This window comes from Lissotriton helveticus, chromosome 11, assembly GCF_964261635.1.
Source record: "Lissotriton helveticus chromosome 11, aLisHel1.1, whole genome shotgun sequence".
NCBI lineage: Eukaryota > Metazoa > Chordata > Amphibia > Caudata > Salamandridae > Lissotriton > Lissotriton helveticus.
In genome coordinates this window covers 681,871,610-681,893,738 of record NC_136072.1, presented here as the reverse complement: position 1 = coordinate 681,893,738, position 22,129 = coordinate 681,871,610, and the positions used below count along the sequence as shown (strand labels likewise).

General features: G+C 45.9%; 1 protein-coding gene across 1 annotated transcript in view; it reads left to right on the top strand.

Annotated features, from left to right (window-relative positions):
• The window catches only part of SLC4A5 (solute carrier family 4 member 5), a 659,349-nt gene that overhangs the window by 217,621 nt on the left and 419,599 nt on the right, over positions 1-22,129 (top strand). The window contains 1 exon segment of the mRNA XM_078665747.1: positions 19,540-19,579. Coding sequence (XP_078521873.1) covers positions 19,540-19,579 — 40 coding nt within the window.

Here is a 22,129-nt window from a genome sequence, read left to right as displayed (position 1 = left end):
CAATGCTCAGTCATCCATGGGAAGAAAATTGCTAAAGAGCCTCTGCTTGTAAGAATTTTTCCAGAATTAGCGATTTTGTCAAAGGCACTCTGAATATGCATCTTATCTGCAGCTAAATGTAGCACCATATCATTCGCATATAATCAGAGCTTTGGTGCTCCCAAATTAGGCAGATTAGCAGCTTGGTCTTGGAGGATGGCACATTCTAAAGGCTCTATGAAGAGAGAGACATCAGGCATCCTTGTGCATCCCCCGCCTGACAGATATTTCCCCCGCCAAAATGTTAATAGTGATTATACTGGCCTTAGCCCCAGAGCATAATCTCTCAGCAGTCACAGAAAACTCGGCGGAAATGGAAATTTAGGGCTGATTAAAAATAAAACCTACCATTCTACTAAATCAAATTCTTTTTCCACATTGAGCATTATAACGGCAGCCTTAGTGTTCTGGTTGGAAAAAAAAATATTGCTTCCATCAGAAAGTTTGTGTTTGAGGAGATATTCCTCCCAGAAGGAATCCTTTTGGTCCATATGGATCACTGACTAGGTTGCAGATGATATCCTGTTCGCGATGATTTTAGCAAACAGCTTGCAATCGCTGTTTAGAAGACTTATGGGATAGTGTGAATTAGGGTAAATTTCTGACTTGTCTTTCTTTAAAAACGAATCACTACTGATTCAGTAAAGGTGCTGAGTACAGGACACCCCTGAAAATCTGATTAAAGAGGCGAACAAAGAATAGCACTAATTGTGGGAAAACATCTTATATACCTCTGTGGGTATGCCATCCTTACCTCTAGTGTTTGCCTTAGGCCACGAATTTACCGCCAGCTGTACTTCCACCAGCATTATTGGAGTGTTGATGGATTCGGCTAGTGCCAACGTCAATTTTGGAACCTTGATATCTCTCAACTATTCTTCAATAACCTCATGAGAATTATTATGAGTTTCAGAATATAGCCTAAATCGCTGAATTTATGGCAATAGGCGATTATAAAATTTACTGGACAAAATCAGAAGCCTTAGGCCCCCATTAGGATGGTGGGCGGACTTTGCCCGCCTGCCATCCTCGCGGAAAACGGGACCACCCGCCATCTGAGCGGCGGTCCCGCCATGCCCATTATGATGCGCCCGCCACACTGGCGCATTTATAACATTGCGGCGGGTGCTGGTGTGAACACCGCCCGCCGCAATGTTATAAATGCATGGTATGCATTTGCATACACAAGGTGGCAGGCACCGCGCGGTGCCTGCCGCATTGTGTATGCAAATGCAGGGGGGTACCTCAGGTACCCCCCATGTGCACCCCCCACCTCGCCTTCACCATGGGGGCCCGCAGGGGGCCCTCAAAGTAAAGACTGCATGCTTTTCCGTGGCGGCAATGCCGCCACGGAAAGGCATCTGACGAAGCCCATCATAATATGGCTGGCGTGTCTGATAGACACTGACACCATATGAACCCTTTTCCGCCCCGGTCGCCTTGGCGGACAGTGTTTCCATCCGCTGCGGTCCCCCCGCCATAGTAATATGGCAGAGGGGAAATGGGTGGTGGGTGGGCAAGGATGTCGGGCGTATCGCCACCGCCCGCATGGCGGTGGAGATCCGCCCGACATCATAATGGACCCCTTAGTGTTTAACTGTTCCCCAGAGATTCTTCCACCTACTATGTGTTTGACTTTTCAGGCATGGTGCCCCATTAGATACTTGGGTGTTAGGGTGACATCAAATTTGAATGATCTATATGCTCTAAATTATGCTTTGTTATTAACCAAGGTTTGTTCGCTAACCAAACAGTGTGAAAAACGTTCCTTACGATTATAGGTTGGATCTCACTCATAAAAATGAACTTGTTGCCTTTGTTCTTATTCACTTTCTCTAATGTATTGATTAAAATACCTAGATCATTCTTTGAGGCCAACAATGTAGAAATGTGTGCATTTAGTGGCAAAGGAAACAACTGCAGGTTAAACTGTTCATTCTTCTATTAACTCAGGCTGAAGGCGGCTTGGTGCTCCCACGCTTAAAATTAATTTCAAGAGGCTCTTCTAAATTGATTGCCATCTACATTCAAGACAATAATTACTATTTGAATAATATGTTAAAAGCTACAGGAATTGACCATACCTCCTTTTCACAGATTCCCAGATTGCCAAAGAGAACACGTTATAAGACTCCCCGAATAGTGGTCGACCGTTTTAATCTTATTTGGCAAGAATACAAAATTCCCCATTTCCACCTTCAAATAAAGCTTGATTCCTGTGTAGGGCTAGGCTTGAGCCTCGGTTGGTCCATACTTAGCCCCTGGGTGACTTTGGGCTTTCAGAGGCTTATATTTTCTCAACAATCAATTTATCACAAGGACGGCATTAAGGCAGGCGAATCCATCTATTAACCACACACTTTTTTTAACTATACCCAAATACTGCATTTTTGTCCCGGCTAATCGATGTCTGTAAATGAAATAATGGACACAATTTTCCGGACCTTTTTCATTTTCCATCTATCAGGAGTTGGAAACTGGTATCGAGTTTTACATCAGCAGTTAGGTTGACATTGTTATTGGATCACATAATTAAAATAGCCGCTACCACTGGTTGCATAATATCTCAGCAGGAAAGCTATTCATGCAGCCAACTTCAAGTGAATGGCTTTTTCTTGTAAATGGATAAAATATTACACTCCAGATAAAATCTACAAGATGTATGTAAGGGCCAAGGCTAGATGTTTTAGATGTGGATTGGAACCAGAGGATTGGCTCGATATGATGTTTAACTGTGTCAGATTGTTCGGATTCTGGATCAATATACTCAAGGAAATGGGGAATTGGATGGGACAAGAAATTATTCCCAATCCACTGTGTAGGAGAGTAGGGTCTGCTATCCTATGGTCACCCCGAATTTTTGCTTTTTGCTTCACTGGTTTATGACTTAATGTGGCTGTGGGCCTGCTAATCAGACCCACAGCCTGCTGTTCTCTCTCTAAATTAACGCCAATGCACTTTAGGTGCATAACGAAATTGGAACTGGTTCACCTTATTGGCCCCTGTAACAGTGTACCCAGGTACCCAGGGCATAGGTGTTTCCAAGGCCTACCAGGGGCTGCAGCACGTATTGTGCCACCCCTGGACTGGCCTCCATATTTGACACAACTGACTGATCACTCAGCTGGGGTAAGTCGGTGTAACCACCCCTTACTTAGGTGTAGTATGCCTATACCTAACCTAAAATGGACACATATGTTCCTATCAGCCACTCCTATGGAAGGCCTCATCAATCCTGGAGGCAGAGTGCTTGGAAATATGTGAGATGGTGCTCTGGCATGAGCTGAGCCTGTCTGCAGCTTTCGGAACCATATCCTTTAGCTGTTTCATGATACTGTCATACCATATACTCTATTTGCCAGTTCAAACCGGTGCTGGGGCTTTCCTGCCCCAGTCTTGGCGCGAAGCTGGACAAAGGAAAGGGGGTATAACCGCCCCCCTTCCTGGTCCCACCCAGAGGAGGGACCTAGTAGGTGATCCGGCCCCTAGAATTGGAATAAGAGTAGGAGCTGTGTCCTGAGACTTCAGATCATCCTGAACTCGACTTGAAACTAAGAAGAAGACTGGACTTCGACATTCTGCTGCACAGAAGACTGAAGAGAATCTCCCTTGTAGCCAAGGAGTGACCACCCTGTGAATACAGGCACCAACCAGCAACACTACGTCTGCTTTGCCGCCGCCTCCCGCCGGAGCCCGAGCCCAGAGTCTGACAAGACCCAGACTCCCAGGCATCTCACTGCCCTATCCACAGTTCCTGCAAAGAAGGGACCCGTGGAGGCACCGAGAGACGTGGGACCGCACCTCTTGAAAGTCCCCCGAGAAGCTGACTGCACAGCCCCCCAGGCACCCTCGACGCTGTGCTTTGGGGTTTGAGAAGCCCCAACTTCGAGCAGCCCATGCACCGAAGATCAGCGCCCCAGCATCTCCACGATCTGCGTGGGGCCCTTTTGCACTGTGCCACTTGATGCGCCATCCCGGTCACTTGCCACGCGGCTAGTGGCCACCTTGGCAACAAAATCTACAAACTACACCGCTGGTCTGGTTGCTCTAGACTGGCCCTTGCTCCCCTGAAAAGGAGCACCCGCTCTGACCTTGCTGGTCCGAGTGAGAAACTTGAATCACTTCCTGCGTGGCTTGCTTTAGCCAAGGCCTGTTTGCTCCAATCAAGTTGCCGACACCGCCATCAGCGAGAGCCTTCATGGGACAGCTTGTGATCGACTCCTGGACATCCTTGACCTCTTTGTGTCTACGCGGCTGCAGAGACAATCTTCGCCTCATCACCTGTTTGCACCCGACATTTCCTGGTTCCATCCTGGTTCCACGGTAGTCACTGGCTAGTGACTTTGAACATTGTCCCCTCTGCTTTCAGGTCTTCACCTCTTCAGATCCACCCTTGGATCCACCGGAACTCTTCACGACGACCCGCCTGCAGCATCTTCAGCTCCAAGCACCATCGACCTGCGTGACGAAACCCGACACAACTTCGCACCTGTGCACCCGCTTCCTGTGGGTGAGGTAACTCAGCAACGCCGGTGTTCCCACACTGGTGTACACCTCTAGTTCCTGTGTCTAAAGTTTTATCCTTGTAGGTCCATCGGAAGGTTCTTAAAACACTAACTTTGTAACTTTTAGGCACCATTGACTTAACATTGGTGCATGCGTGCACTTTCCGCACTGCACCTGAGTCCCGCGGGCCTTTACCGACTTCATCACTGCTAGTCTCGAACAGCTCCAGCGATTCCCCAGGCCCTAGGCCTCTTCACTTTCCGAATAGTGGTTCTTATACCACTATTTTAGTATATGGTTTAAGTGGCCCCTAGGGCTCATCCATATTCGTGCAGCTTTTGTATATTTAAACTGTGTTTTGTTTTAACGCATATGCTTCTGTGCTCATAAAGAGTATAGGGTATCTTTGTAGAAATAAATCTATATATATTTTCAATATATATCTGTGTGGTGTCCTTTCATTTGGTATTCAAGGGGATTGTGTATGGTAAAACAGCTTGCTTTACATGCCTTTACAGAGTTTAGCCTAAGACTGCTTAGTCCATGCTACCCCTAGGATAGCTTGTCTATAAGGTTGACTTTACAACCTCCACCATAAGGGTTGCTTGGCATGGTACAAGGTGATCACTAGAACTAGTGAGCATCATATACCAGGCCAACTTCCCACATTGGTGAGCAGCGGATTGGGATTTGAGCTTGCTGTTGTTTTACCATTACAATCTTTGGAGAGTATCATTTGAAAGATCATACAGGTACCTGACAGGTACACTACAACAAGACTAATATACTTAAGTTCTACTGAACTTAGTTGTTGTAGAGGATAGGGAGTAGCACACCCTGACTACAACTACTAGATAGGTTTTGTAGGAAAACACAAGTGTAGGTAGATTGCAACACATCCACCACACTAGAGCAATGTCTGGAGCAGAGGGATCCACTGGACCTATCTCTGTTGAGAGTGACCCTCCAAGGGCACCATCCAAATTTGCTATCTTTCCTTTTAAGGAACTGAGGCAGCTGTGTTCCATGAGAGGAATCAAAACGGGTCCTACCCCTACAGCAGATCACCTCAATCAATCAATCAATCAGGTCATTTATAGAGCGCACTACTCACCCGTAGGGTCTCAAGGCGCTGGGTTGGGGGGGGTGCCGTTACTGCTCGAACAGCCAGGTCTTGAGCTTCTTCCTGAAGGAGAGGTGGTCTTGGGTCAGGCGCAGGTCGGTTGGGAGTGAGTTCCAGGTCTTGGCGGCCAGGTAGGAGAAGGACCTTCCTCCTGTTGTCGCTCTTCGGATGCGGGGGACGGCGGCGAGGGCGTGGCTGGTTGATCTGAGGAGGCGCTTGGGAGTGTAGAAGTTGATCCGGTTGTTGAGGTAGCTCGGGCCTTGGTCGTGTAGGGCAGAGAGCTTTTAGACCAGTCTGAAGCTCTAAAGACCTCCAAACCAGGCCCCTCAGGGACTGGAAATGGAGGCTCTCCTTCTGAAGAAGAAAACACTGATGCCCCTGTCATCCAGATAGATGAGGAAGACCAGCACACTGGAGATACTCAGCCTGAGGATGAGGAAGAAGAGGAGGAGGAGGAAGAAAGTGGGTCTGATGATGATAGAAATAGCCAGGTGCTAGTCAGCAGGCTTAACCAGGCTAACTTAAGCTTATTTGGGACTGAAGGTGGGTCCAACCCATTCAGACCCCCAAGTGGACTTAACCAGGAGCATAGGAGGAGGAGGAATCACTCAGGTGAATCCAATACCTCCCATGTTTCTAGAGGTTGTCATGGTAACTCCAGAAGGGAGTTGACTAGCCCTCAGAGAAGGGAACATGAGGCCAAAATGAGAGAGGCTGAACTTAGGATCCAGAAGCAAGAATTAGAAGTTGCCCTGGCCAAAGAGAAACTTGCTAGAGCACGGCAGCCTAGAGAGAGTGGATTAGGATCCACTGGTGGCAGCACTATCCCTAAGGATAAAGACAGGTCCTATGACAATAGAAACCTGAGTAAGATTGTGCCCCCCTACAAAGTTGGGGATGATATCCACAAATGGATGACTGCACTTGAGAGAGCCTGCAAAGTACAGCAGGTCCCTCAGGATCAGTGGGCAGCAATCTTGTGGCTCTCCTTTGAAGGTAGAGGCCGAGACAGACTCCTCACAGTTAGTGATGGGGATTCTAGAAACTACCTGGTCCTGAAGAGTGCTCTGATTGATGGGTTAGGCTTAACCACTGAACAGTACAGGTTAATGTTCAGAGATACCCAGAAGACACAGACTCAGGACTGGTCTGAATTTGTTGAATGTGCCACTAAGGCTCTGGAGGGCTGGTTGCTGGGAAGTAAGGTTACAGACTATGAAGGATTGTACAATTTGCTTATGAGGGAACAGATTTTAAATAACTGTCAGAACCAGCAGTTGCATCAACATTTGGTTGACTCAGATCTAACCTCTCCCCAAGAATTGGGAAAGAGGGCAGACAAATGGGTTGGAACCAGAGTTAAGCAAAAGAACCAGAACCAGAACCAGAACCAGGGTGGTGACCAGAAGAAAACAGACCAGAAGGGTGGGGAGCAGAAAGCTAAAGACCAGAAGTCTTCAACAGGGCCCCAAACTAATACTGAGGGTGGGTCCCAAACTTCCAAGAAGAAGAAGAAAGAAGGTCAAAGAAAACGCTGGTGTAGCTTTTGCAAAAACACCACTCACTAGACAAGTGATTGTAAAAAGGGTGGAGCCCCCAACACTGCAGCCCCTAAGGCACCTGCACCCACTAGTACAGTTGGCAGTGTTGGTCCACAGACTAAGGGGGTAGTGGGTATCACCTTGGGAACTGAGGGGGATTCTGGCCTAGTCAGAACCCCTACACAGGCTGTTCTGATTTGTGATGGGGAAATTGATTTTTCCCCTACTATCAGTCCCAGTAATCTGGGCAAGTACAGACAGACACCTGTAATTAATGAAAAAGTGTCTCAAGCATACAGGGACACATGTGCCAGTGTCACTATGGTGACGCCTAGCTTTGTGGACCCTGGACAGTACATACCAGGTGATAATTACCTGGTGACCAATGCCAGCAATGTCACTACTACACATAGTGTGGCAATTGTTAACTTTTCCTGGGGAGGGGTAACTGGCCTAAAAAGAGTTGTGGTTAGTGCTGATCTCCCAGTAGAATGTTTGTTGGGCAATGACCTGGAGAGCTCTCTATGGTCAGAAGTTGAGTACAGGACTCATGCAGAGATGTTAGGGATATCATCACATGTCCTTGCTGTGACCAGGTCACAGGCCAAAAAGTGCCTCTCTGAACCTCAGGTCTTGGATCCTGGAACAATGGACCAAGTACCTCCCAAGACAAGGAACAGGAGGGTAAAGGCTGTGCCTTCCCAAATGCCTACAAGTGAGGATCAGCCTTCACAGGAAGATGATCTTGAGACCCCTGAAGGAACTGTCCCTATAGAGCTTGAACCTGATCAGGTTGAGTTTCTGGGGACAGAGGGGCCTTCTCTTGAACCCCTGTCCTTCTCTTGAACCCCTCAGACAGCAGGCTGCTGCTGAGGCTGCTGGGAATGCTCAAGGTACCCATAAGGTTTGTTGGGATGATGGGCTCCTTTATTCAGAGGGTCGAGACCCCAAGCCTGGTACAACCAGGAGGTTGGTCATACCTCTGCAATTTAGGGGCTTCCTTCTTACCTTGGCACACGATATTCCCTTAGCAGGACACCTAGGCCAGAACAAAACTTGGGACAGACTTGTCTGTCACTTTCACTGGCCTCACATGTCAGAAGATACAAATGAGTTTTGTCGCTCCTGTGTAACCTGCCAAGCAAGTGGCAAAGCAGGTGGTACCACAAAGGCCCCCCTAATACCACTACCTGTGGTGGGGGTGCCCTTTGAAAGAGTGGGGATTGACATTGTTGGTCCAATGGATCCCCCTACAGCATCTGGGCACAGATTCATACTGGTGGTGGTGGACCATGCCACCAGGTACCCAGTGGCAATTCCACTTAGGACCACAACAGCTCCTGTTGTGGCCAGGGCCTTACTTGGAGTTTTCTCCAGAGTGGGGTTTCCTAAGGAGGTAGTATCTGATAGAGATGCAAACTTCATGTCAGGATACTTAACAGCTATGTGGAAGGAATGTGGTGTCAACTACAAGTTCACCACTTCCTATCATCCACAATGCAATTGGCGTGTTGAAAGGTTCAACAAGACCCTGAAGGGCATGATCAAAGGATTACCTGAAAAGCTCAGGCGAAGATGGGATATCCTTCTGCCCTGCCTTCTGTTTGCTTACAGAGAGGTCCCACAAAAGGGGTTTGGCTTCATCCCCTTTGAATTGTTGTTTGGGCTACCTGTAAGAGGACCCCTATGTCTGGTGAGGGAAGGATGGGAGTTACCTCTCAAAAAGCCCAAGCAGGACAGAGTGGACTATGTACTTGGTCTCCGCTCCAGGATGGCTGAGTATATGGAGAAGGCATCCAAAAACCTTGAGGCTAGCCAGGAATTACAGAAAGCCTGGCATGACCAAAAGGCTGTCTTGACTGAGTACCAGCCTGGACAGAAAGTATGGGTGTTGGAGCCAGTGGCCCCAGCAGCACTCCAAGACAAATAGTCTGGACCCCATACTATCATCGAAAAGAAGGGAGAGGTTACCTACTTGGTGGACCTAGGAACTCCCAGGAGCTCCCACAGGGTGCTCCATGTTAACAGGCTGAAAGCATATGTTGACAGGGCAGACATGGGCTTGCTCATGGCTACAGATGAGGGGCAGGAGGAAGAGAGTGACCCTCTCCCAGACCTGCTGACTCAGAACCCTGAGGATGGCTCAGTTGATGGTGTGGCCTTAGATGGCAGCCTCACTGAACATCAGCAACATGACTGTAGACAGGTTTTGCAGTCATATCGACATATGTTCTCCCTGACACCCAGTCAGACTAACTGGTGTACCCATGTGGTGGACACTGGTGATAGTCTTCCTGTAAAGAACACAATTTACAGGCAGCCTGACCATGTCAGAGACTGTATCAAGACTGAGGTACAAAAGATGCTGGAATTAGGTGTCATTGAGCCTTCAGAGAGCCCCTGGGCTAGCCCAGTGGTTCTGGTCCCCAAACCTCACACCAAAGATGGAAAGAGAGAGATGAGGTTCTGTGTGGATTGCAGAGGACTCAATGCTGTCACCAGGACAGATGCACACCCTATTCCAAGGGCAGATGAGCTCATAGACAAATTGGCTTCTGCCAAGTATTTGAGCACATTTGACTTGACAGCTGGCTACTGGCAAATCAGGTTAGCTGAGGAGTCTAAAGCCAAGACAGCATTTTCTACCCCAGGTGGGCATTATCAGTTTGTGGTGATGCCCTTTGGTTTGAAAAATGCACCTGCCACCTTCCAAAGGTTGGTGAATCAAGTCCTTACCGGGTTGGATGACTTTTGTGCAGCATATCTGGACGATATTGCTGTCTTTAGCTCCACCTGGGAGGATCACCTGGTCCACCTGAAGGAAGTGCTAGAGACTTGATCAGGGATCTGACCCAAAAAGGGAAGGAAGAAGGTTTCCTCACGGATAAGGAGTACACTTACTTAAATGTAGATCAACCACGCACGCCGACCATCTATGTTCTACCCAAGGTCCACAAGAACCCAACCAAGCCACCTGGAAGACCAATCATATCGGGCTGCGGTTCCCTCCTGGAACCGCTCTGTAAATATGTTGACAATTTCTTGAAACCTTTGGCTGAGGCAACTCCCACTTACCTGAGGGATACCATGCAGGTTATCAACTTGATGGATAACAAACCTTTTGATAAGAATAATCAACTACTTGTGACCATGGATATTGTGTCACTGTACACAAGCATCCCTCAAGACCAAGCACTAACAACTATACGGAGAGCGCTATCTACGAGACCGCAACCAGCAGGGGTCCCCACAGAATTCCTGAATGACCTACTCGAAATCGCAATGACCAGAAACTTCTTCATCTTTCAAAATAACTACTATATGCAGAAGAAAGGGGTAGCGATGGGGGCTGCCTTTGCTCCGGATCTAGCGATCCTCTATATGAGTGAGTTCGAGCAACATCACATTCTCACCCCCGTAAATCCTTTTGTGAACAATATATCGGAATACCGCAGATACATCGACGACATCCTGATGATCTGGACGGGCCAGAAAGATGAACTTGATACCTTCATGGAATGGATGAATACCCGATCGGATGACATCAAATTTACCTCCAGCAGCAGTAATGAATCTGTAGATTACTTGGATATTACCATCAAGGAACGGGAGGGAACACTTCACACCACCTTATTCAGGAAACCTAGTGAGAGGAACACCCTATTACGATACTCAAGCCACCATACTCGGGCCCTGCGAGATAATTTACCCTTCGGACAGTTTCTCCGCATCCGGAGGAACTGCTCTATGAGAGAAGACTATTTTGCGGAATCGGATGGATTAATTTGCAGGCTTCTGGAAAGAGGGTACCCGAAAAGACTGGTGAAAAGAGCACGCAAAAGAGCATGGTTTACTGACAGGGAAACATTACTTACACCTAAGAATCGTCAACTCCCAGCGAATAGGATGGTCTGTGTTACCACGTACTGCAGCAAGAGCAACGAGATCAGGAAAATAATTAACAATCATTGGAGTACCATAGCAGATGTGGTAGAAATACCGGACCCACCAATGCATGCCTTCAAGAAGGCGAAGAGCATTCGAGATGTTGTGGTCCGCTCCCTATTAGACACCCCACCAGCTCCCACAATACAAACAATGTGGAACCTACCCAATGTAGTTGGGAACTATAAATGCAGCACCTGCAAGGCTTGTGTCTTGTGCTTGGAGACTAAGACCGTAACACACAACAACGTTACTATTACCCTCAAAGCATTGACAAACTGCAACAGTACTGGTCTGATTTATGCAATATTCTGTCCATGTGGGATGATATACATAGGCCAAACTAAGCAGAAGATTAAAAATAGAATACTTCAGCATTGCAGCAGAATCAGATGCCAAACGGTAGGGGCACCCCTAGTGGACCACTTTCAAACAAAGGCCCACACACCTGAATCACTCAAATGGGTGGTCATTGAGAAGATCACTTTAGGACCAAGGGGTGGTGACCTTGACTCCATCTTGAATATAAGGGAATGCAAATGGATGCAGCGATTTGATTCTGTGAAAAATGGGTTGAATGAAATAGACTCGACTTTTTCCCAAATGGCCTTGATTAATCGTGACTGAGCTCTGGGTCATATACCAGTGCGTCCCATTAGAACTGTATGCCTTCTGTCCAACTTTGTCTTTACCATAGCCTAACACACACAATTGAATGTCAATTCATTGTTTATGGACACTATATACAATGTTGTACATGCCGAGTTTTTTATTGTAATGTGATATGTCATCTATCAAAATGTTTATATCTCTTTGTAAACTTTGGGCGTTACACGTCAAAACATAGGCGTACCTAATACAAAAGTATGATGCTATTATGTCTTGTAGATCAAGGGCCACATGGTGGATGATATTCCTGTATACAATCGGCACACGGATTCAATCAGTCTGCCTTAATCCCGGTGATTTCCAGGTCCAAACATAGGTGCCACGTATAATGCATACCTCTGTGAGACACTACAGGTCACTATAATAAAGGGTGCCCCGTCTTGGTTATGTACAGAAAGAGGAACAGCGCGCGTGACATGCGCCTTTGATAATCGACTAACTGAATTAGATTAAATAAATAATCTTGTCCCCTCCGTAACTGACTTTTTGACCAGACCCGAACAACCACTTCCCACACTGTCGGAATTCTGCAGACCCCGCAATTTAGGATCAGATGACCTGAATATATGACTGAGCCCTTTAGTCCAGGTAACTTAGTTCCTATTTAGTTTGCACAATCCGGCGGCACATAGGCATTTGTAACCCTCCCTCAATGGTACGTCGCGTTTTCACTCGCTGACGACCATTTTCATACACTCCCTCAACGGGGTGGAGGTGGCGCCCTGTGATTGGTCCACACGGACGAGCCCCTGGCCGGTATCCAGCGCCTGCACCTCGCGCTCGCTTCACTCGCGGTCAGGCCGTGTGGATGAAAGCACCCGCGCAGATGTGGAGACAATGGTAAGATACTGCGATGCTCATCCGCGGGGCTGGTGTTTCCTAATTTAATTCATGATTAGCAGTGCACGAACAGCCCCTTTTTGTACAAATGGCAATTTTAGACGAGTAGTAATTTAACCCGTAAATATTCTAATACTCCTATTTATAATTTAGACAATGTCCACGGACCATGACGCCCCAATTAGCTTTGTGATTCCCATTTGGGTTTTTCAAGTTTTTTAGTTTCTCTTAAATGGATGATTAGTCACACACGCCCAGTCCAGACGTTTCATTGTTCATACATGGAACTGAAGCAATATTCATCTCGCCCGTCTGAACACATTACTCAAGACCATGCCCACGGGCCTTGTTTTCTCATGTTGGTTTTCTTAAACTCTCAGATACGTCCATCTGGAGGAGCAGAAACCAAGCCATAACGCTGTGCCAATTTGGAAAGCCCCGGATGCCCTAGTAAGTCCCCTGGTGGGATCACACTATGCATTTTTATGTTAAATTGATAGGGTTACTCTTTAACCCATTTCCTAAACCGACATCCTTCATTTTTTGAATTATTTCTAGATGAATGGCCCTGACTGAGGAACCGAATTAGGTCCATTATTATGAGGCCACTGACCGACCTGCTCATAAGTAAGAAATCAATTCTTCCTTCCCGTGTAAATAAATGTAGTACAACCCGGCAATCAATATTAACATAAATCCTGACAGTCTTCAAAATTATGTCATTTTTAGGCGCTCCATGTACTTTCGTCCTGAAGAAGACCCCAGTATGAGGCTTCAATCAACCCTTGCTCCTTAGGGGTCGAAACGTAGACCGCAATGTTTTCTATTACTTAACATGGGAAATAACTTGTTGATACATACGAACCCTATGTTAAAGTTGTTCAACGGAACTAATGAACAAAATTAGTCTGGAAAGGCTGCATTTATCACTGTGATTGTTATATGGTCACAACATCCTTTACCCAGTCCCCACCAACACCCAATCACACCCATCCCTCTCAAACTGTCTCCTCTCTTTCACTTTTGAGCGCATTTTTCATTGTATAATTTTGTGTGAATTTTCCATATGATTATATGAATCCACAAGGACTATTCTGAAACTATTGTGTTGAGCCTTTTTGGCTGCTTGATTCAATGAAGAAATTGTCTGCCTGAATGAGGCATTACCTGTGGTTTTCTGGTAAAACACATTACCATGTATATTAATTTTCAAAAATTGGAATAAATTTCTTGTACTACACCTAAGTAATTGCTTTAAAAAGTCTGTGATGTAACAGGATTGCTCATGATGAATTCTTGATTTCAAACTAAATAGACACTGACCTATATATACATACCTACCTTTACTGACCCAGGTCAGGTTGTCTTAGGGTTCACCCCATTGTGAACTTATCACAGAGACTCTGCAGAAGGCAGGCCTCACTATCAAGGCAACCAAGTGCCAGATAGGGCAGAGCAAGGTTGTATACTTGGGCCACCTTGTGGGTGGAGGCCAAGTTCAACCACTGGAGAGTAAGATTCAGACCATAAAGGACTGGACTCCTCCAACTAGCCAGACTCAGGTCAGAGCTTTCTTGGGCCTGACTGGGTACTACAGGAAGTTTGTTAAGAACTATGGGTCCATTGTGACTCCTCTTAATGATCTGACATCCAAGAAGATGCCCAAAAAGGTTCAGTGGACACTAAGCTGTCAAAAGGCATTTGATGACCTGAAGAAGGCCATGTGCTCTGCACCTATCCTGAAGAGTCCTTACTACTCAAGAGAGGTTATTGTCCAAACAGATGCTTCTGAGTTGGGAGTGGGAGCTGTGCTTTCACAACTTAATGTAGATGGTCAAGACCAGCCCATTGCTTTTATTAGCAGAAGGCTGACCCCCAGAGAGAAACGTTGGTCAGCCATTGAGAGGGAGGCCTTTGCTGTGGTGTGGGCCCTGAAGAAGTTGAGACCATACTTGTTTGGCACTCACTTCAAGATTCAGACCGACCATAAGCCCCTCTTATGGCTTAATCAGATGAAGGATGAAAACCCCAAACTGCTCAGGTGGTTCATTTCCCTACAGGGCATGGACTTTACAGTGGAGCACCGCCCAGGGACTGACCATGGTAATGCAGATGGTCTCTCCAGGTACTTCCACTTAGAACATGAAGACACAACTGGTCAAGGTTAGTCTAATGTCCCTGCGTTTGGGGGGGGTTGTGTAGGAGAGTAGGGTCTGCTATCCTATGGTCACCCCAAATTTTTGCTTTTTGCTTCACTGGTTTATGACTTAATGTGGCTGTGGGCCTGCTAATCAGACCCACAGCCTGCTGTTCTCTCTCTAAATTAACGCCAATGCACTTTAGGTGCATAACGAAATTGGAACTGGTTCACCTTATTGGCCCCTGTAACAGTGTACCCAGGTACCCAGGGCATAGGTGTTTCCAAGGCCTGCCAGGGGCTGCAGCACGTATTGTGCCACCCCTGGACTGGCCTCCATATTTGACACAACTGACTGATCACTCAGCTGGGGTAAGTCGGTGTAACCACCCCTTACTTAGGTGTAGTATGCCTATACCTAACCTAAAATGGACACATATGTTCCTATCAGCCACTCCTATGGAAGGCCTCATCAATCCTGGAGGCAGGGTGCTTGGAAATATGTGAGATGGTGCTCTGGCATGAGCTGAGCCTGTCTGCAGCTTTCGGAACCATATCCTTTAGCTGTTTCATGATACTGTCATACCATATACTCTTAAGTGCATTATAATCCTCGCGGTTAAATGCTATCTTTGGTTTGGCTTTATCAAAACATGTCGAGTAAGGTGTCATACGAATTGGAATACTACCCCCTCGCCAGTTCTGGCGACGGGGGTAGCATTCCACCCTTCTAGAGGAACACGACATGTACCTAGCCTGAACCCCGGTTAAAGTTAAACAGAGCCTCAGCATCACAAAATGGATGCTGCCACCACAGACACAAGTCTGACCTCCTGCTGCTGGGAGTCCTTCCAGCGAGGGCAGCTTGGACAAAGGGTTTCCTGCCTTGGGAGGTGCTAGCACCACCCCAGACAGGATTTTGTGTATTGGGTAGGACAGGGCTGAATAGAATCAGACATGCCTGGGGCACACAAGGTGTCCCTGTGCATTTGCCAGTTCAAACCGGTGCTGGGGCTTTCCTGCCCCAGTCTTGGCGCGAAGCTGGACAAAGGAAAGGGGGTATAACCGCCCCCCTTCCTGGTCCCACCCAGAGGAGGGACCTAGTAGGTGATCCGGCCCCTAGAATTGGAATAAGAGTAGGAGCTGTGTCCTGAGACTTCAGATCATCCTGAACTCGACTTGAAACTAAGAAGAAGACTGGACTTCGACATTCTGCTGCACAGAAGACTGAAGAGAATCTCCCTTGTAGCCAAGGAGTGACCACCCTGTGAATACAGGCACCAACCAGCAACTCGACGTCTGCTTTGCCGCCGCCTCCCGCCGGAGCCCGAGCCCAGAGCCTGACAAGACCCAGACTCCCAGACATCTCACTGCCCTATCCACAGTTCCTGCAAAGAAGGGACCCGTGGAGGCACCGAGAGACGTGGGACCGCACCTCTTGAAAGACCCCCGAGAAGCTGACTGCACAGCCCCCCAGGCACCCTCGACGCTGTGCTTTGGGGTTTGAGAAGCCCCAACTTCGAGCAGCCCATGCACCTAAGATCAGCCCCCCAGCATCTCCACGATCTGCGTGGGGCCCTTTTGCACTGTGCCACTTGATGCGCCATCCCGGTCACTTGCCACGCGGCTAGTGGCCACCTTGGCAACAAAATCTACAAACTACACCACTGGTCTGGTTGCTCTAGATTGGCCCTTGCTCCCCTGAAAAGGAGCACCCGCTCTGACCCTGCTGGTCCGAGTGAGAAGCTTGAATCACTTCCTACGTGGCTTGCTTTAGCCAAGGCCTGTTTGCTCCAATCAAGTTGCCGACACCGCCATCAGCGAGAGCCTTTGTGGGACAGCTCGTGATCGACTCCTGGACGTCCTTGACCTCTTCGTGTCCACGTGGCTGCAGAAACAATCTTTGCCTCATCACCTGTTTGCACCCGACATTGCCTGGTTCCATCCTGGTTCCACGGTAGTCACTGGCTAGTGACTTTGAACATTGTCCCCTCTGCTTTCAGGTCTTCACCTCTTCAGATCCACCCTTGGATCCACCGGAACTCTTCAAGACGACCCGCCTGCAGCATCTTCAGCTCCAAGCACCATCGACCTGCGTGACGAAACCCGACACAACTTCGCACCTGTGCACCCGCTTCCTGTGGGTGAGGTAACTCAGCAACGCCGGTGTTCCCACACTGGTGTACACCTCTAGTGCCTGTGTCTAAAGTTTTATCCTTGTAGGTCCATCGGAAGGTTCTTAAAACACTAACTTTGTAACTTTTATGCACCATTGACTTAACATTGGTGCATGCGTGCACTTTCCGCACTGCACCCGAGTCCCGCGGGCCTTTCCCGACTTCATCACTGCTAGTCTCGAACAGCTCCAGCGATTCCCCAGGCCCTAGGCCTCTTCACTTTCCCCATAGTGGTTCTTATACCACTATTTTAGTATATGGTTTAGGTGCCCCTCGGGCTCATCCATATTCGTGCAGCTTTTGTATATTTAAACTGTGTTTTGTTTTAACGCATATGCTTCTGTGCTCATAAAGAGTATAGGGTATCTTTGTAGAAATAAATCTATATATATTTTCAATATATATCTGTGTGGTGTCCTTTCATTTGGTATTCAAGGGGATTGTGTATGGTAAAACAGCTTGCTTCACATGCCTTTACAGAGTTTAGCCTAAGACTGCTTAGTCCATGCTACCCCTAGGATAGCTTGTCTATAAGGTTGACTTTACAACCTCCACCATAAGGGTTGCTTGGCATGGTACAAGGTGATCACTAGAACTAGTGAGCATCATATACCAGGCCAACTTGTCACACACTGGGAGCTCTCTTTGGTACTCCATCCGGGTCAAATAATCTTCCCACCAAAAAAACCACCAAAAAAAACCAGCTCTATTTCCTAACTACCCTAGGGGCAAAGGGCCATATGTATCACGCCCAAATGCATTCGCAAATGCCGAAATTCGCTGAATTTCGGCGTTTGGGAATACATTTTTGCAAAATGGTATGTATCACCCAAATCTGCATGCAAAATAAGGAATCGCAAAATTTGCGATTCCTTATTTTGCGATTGCATTTAAGGAATCGCAAATTTTGCGATTCCTTAAATGCACTGTAAGAAGCCCAAAAAAGTTTGCTAAATGGCCTTAAGGAATCGCAGATTACCACCAACGTCTAGTTGGTGGTAAGTTGCGAATTCCTTGAAAAATGCCCATTTTTGCATATTTCAAAGTGCCAATGCATATTTTCGGGGTGCAACAGGGTGTCCTTTGGACACCCCTGCACCCTTGAAATTATTCTCAATTTGTAATTAGCAAATTGCGAATCGCAAATTGAGAATAACTTCTCATTCATTCCTGTGGGCCTCCTGGCCCATAGAAATGAATGGGAAAGTATTCCTTAATTGCGAATTCGCAATTTGCGAATTCGCAATTAAGGAATATCAATAAATAGCTAACAAATAGCAATTTTCTTGATACATACCAATTAGCAATTCTGAAATAGCGATTTCTTAAAAATCGCTATTACAGAATCGCTAATTGGTACCTTGATACATATGGCCCAAAGTCACTTATTTTAGCGAATTGGAAGTCAACAACAATACCTACTGTTGATCAGGGGCGCAACAAAATGTATAAGGTTAAAATCCATGATATTCTGTATGCAAAAAGAATCGGTGCCAATAAGCTGTGTAAGACAGACCGAATCTAGAAATTTCTTTCCTCCAAAGTCGACCTCACACTCAGGCATTATTAACACACAAGTGTCATCTGTTGTAGCATCATTCTTGAATACCATCTTCTTTACCCCATCTGTAACACTATGAGCTCTCCATTTTCTCTCAGCTCTACACCCCCAAGCATAATGCCCTATGAGGACACACTTACCACAAGTGGAACACCTAGCAAAACAGTTGAAACTATCAGATAAATAAGTAGAACTACCACATCTGTAACACTTGCTCTTAATGTCATGAAAACCCATGGGAGGTATGATCTTAACACCCCCAGTTGTTACTCTATGAATGTTAACTCCACTTTCAAATTTTCAGCTATCTTTTGAAACAATATTGTTAGACTTTGCCCTCTCTGCAGGGTTACCCTCAACTGTTTTGCCTTCACCTCTCTTATTTTTGTTTTATTCATTTTTGTTAGCCTTAGGGCTCTGTGCACTTTCACAGTGCTAACCAGGGCTAAAGTGCTTATGCTCACTCCCCAAAACAAGGTAAAATTTACACATTTAATTTGCTTATAAGTCCGTAGTACAGCTGTATATTCTATACCAGGGCCTGCAGTACTTATTGTGCTGCCGCCCTAAGTAGCCCTTTAAAGCATGTCCCAAGTCGGCCACTGCAGCCTGCAAGCAGATTTAGGCTGCCAACTCAGCTTTGCAACATAACCGCCTTGCCAAGCCTCAAATTCCCCTTTTATTGCATTTAAGTCACCCCTAATGTAGACCCTAAGTAGCTCATAGGGCAGGGTACATTGTAATTTAAAGGTTGGACATCTACTTTTAGGTTTTATATGTCCTGGTAGTAAAAAACTCCTAAAATCCTTTTTCAGAACTGTGAGGCCTACCTCTCCCATTGTATAATATTGGGTTGCATTAGTACATTTAATAATTGCTAACTTTTAATTGGGAACAGGTAAACATTCCTTCTTTGTTTTTTAAGAAATTGTAATGTAAACTCCTCTTTAATTATAAAGTTGGATTTTAAGTTACGGTTTTGAAATGCCAATATTAAAAAGTTGCTAAATTCCCTCTGTGAACTGGGTCACATGACTGGGTGTACTTGGCAGTTGGACTTTGTTTATTTCTCCCAGACAACCACACAATAGAGTGATTAGGTGTGCCTGGATGGCCATCGCTGGCAAGATGGGGGCAGAGCCCACTTGCAATTGAATTGGCTGTGTCCTGCCATCTCATAAAGGACTGCTTACCCCCATGTAGTTAGTCTGGAGCCAAGGCAAGCCTCTGCAAGCTTCTCCCACTTGAAAGGCACAAATGGGTATAAATATTGGTGCCAACTCATCAGTACACTTCTGGACCTGTGGATAATCTGCCAGTCAGAAGGACTGTGAAATGATGTTAGTTAAAATGGAGAGAACCCCAAGGTGGAGTGTGTTGTCATCCTGTAATTCTTTATTTTACCCAACAATTAACGTTTCCAGCACACATTTCTTGCGATGGAACTCTGTATAGTCTCTTTAAGGACTTAGTTCAGTCTCTCCACCATGCCATTGGTCTCGGGGTGATATAAAGCTGATTTCTTTTGTTTGGTACCCTTTTTACTGAAATGTCTCCCTAACATGAGATACAAGTTGTACACCCTTATCTGTAAGAATAGACATGGGAAATCCCTCTCTTTCAAAGATTTGCTCTAAGAAACCCATCACATTGCATGTGTCTAGTGAATTGGTTATCGCCACCTCTGGCCATCTTGAATACATGTCAATGAAGCACAAAATCACATACTTATCAGTGTTGCTGTGCCTTAAGGGACCCAGATTGACTGAGGCAACCTCCTGCTATGGCTGTTTGGGTACCTCTCTGACTATTATGGGCTGCAGCCTACTTCTTAGAACTTTGTCTGTATTGGAACACTCAAGACATTCTTCAATGCTCTGTTCCACCTGGATGTCCATTCCTGGCCACCAATACAGTCTTTCCTTTGTTTTTGAGATCCCTGTGTGACTTTCATGTGCTAAAGAAGCCAAGTCTTCTCTTAAGGAAGCAGGATGGATTCATCTGGTCCCTCTGAAAACAAAATTTCCCTGCACAGACAATTCATCTAAAACTCTCCAAAAACCTTATAAACGAGGATGATTTTTGTCCTGATTACTGCTACCATTATTGACTCTTTGTACAACTTCCTTGCCTCATTCAGTTAACCATTCATCTTCTTTAAATATTCCTTCTCTGATCAAACATACTTCAAATGCATCTTCTTCAGTGCATTATTTCTCCTGCTCAGCAACTGCATCTAGCCCCTTTTTTCCAAAGATCTCTTTAAGAGGTTTGTGATCAGTATTCATGAGGAATCTGCTTCCCCACACAAACTTCCTTTATTTTTATGCACTGCCCATGAAATCCCCAATGCCTCTTTGACGATGACTGAGTAACTTAGATCTGCCCCCTTCAAACCTCTGGAAATAAACAAAATAGTTTTCTCTATATCATTATGCTTTTGCAAGAGAACGGCACCAAGGCCCTTTGAGTCAGCATAAGACATTATGGTAGATTCTTGTCCTGGCTCAAAACTCTGCAGACAAGATGCATTTCTAAGACAATCCTTCATTGCCCTAATTTCATCTTCACACTCTTCATTCCACTTAAACATGACACCTTTCCTTAGTAGTAACCTCATATATTTTTCATCTCTCTGCAAAACTATCAACAAACTTGTTATAATATTCAGTCATTCCTAGGAACTTGACTAGCTCTTCTTTTGAATTAGTACTGACTAAGTTACTAATGGTTCCAACAAGCTCCTTTTTTGGTTCAATGCCTTTCAACGTTATTTTATGACCCAAGTAAATGATTTATTTTAAATTGAACTTACATTTTTCGGCCTTCAGATGAATCCACTTTCCTTAAATCTCTGTAAAACCTCTCACACCTGTTTATTGTGTTTTCAGTCATTCTGACCAAACACCAGCACATCATCTACATAAGATTTTATACGCAAAATTAGTTTTAAAACCCTCTCTATCTCCCTCTGAAAAACAGCAGCTGCTGTGGTCAACCCAAATGGCATGTAATCAAACTTGTAAGTACTAAACAGGGTGGCAGAGGCAGTCAGTTCTTGTGAATCTTGGCATAATCTCACCCGATGATCAGCTGATCTGAACTCAACTGATGAGAGACACTTTGCCCTTTTAACATTGATAGCATCTCGTTGATATTGGGCAATGGGTAGTGATCAACAATAATGCACTTGTTCAACTCACACAGATCCACACAGAGGCCAACCTCCCTAATAAACATTTTTGCTATGACTACTGTGGAAAGCCATTCCGTGGCTTCTATCTTTACAATTATGCCACTATTCTTCAAATTGTCTAACTCTATTCTCATCTTGTCCTTAACTATCAATAGCACCCCCCAAACCTTGCTCACTACAGGTGTTGCACACTTCTTTACTCTTATCTTATGCACATAATCCTTCAAACAACCTAGTTTGGTCTGAAATACTTTAGGAAATTCCTGTTCAAAATGTAGTTTGACATTACACACTTCACTACTTTGTGCAACTTACTTTAGTCTAACCGAGGTATTTGCTTTCGGATCAAGATACACTTTAAAGGTCTCTCTAATGATACCAACAGATGAGAGAGT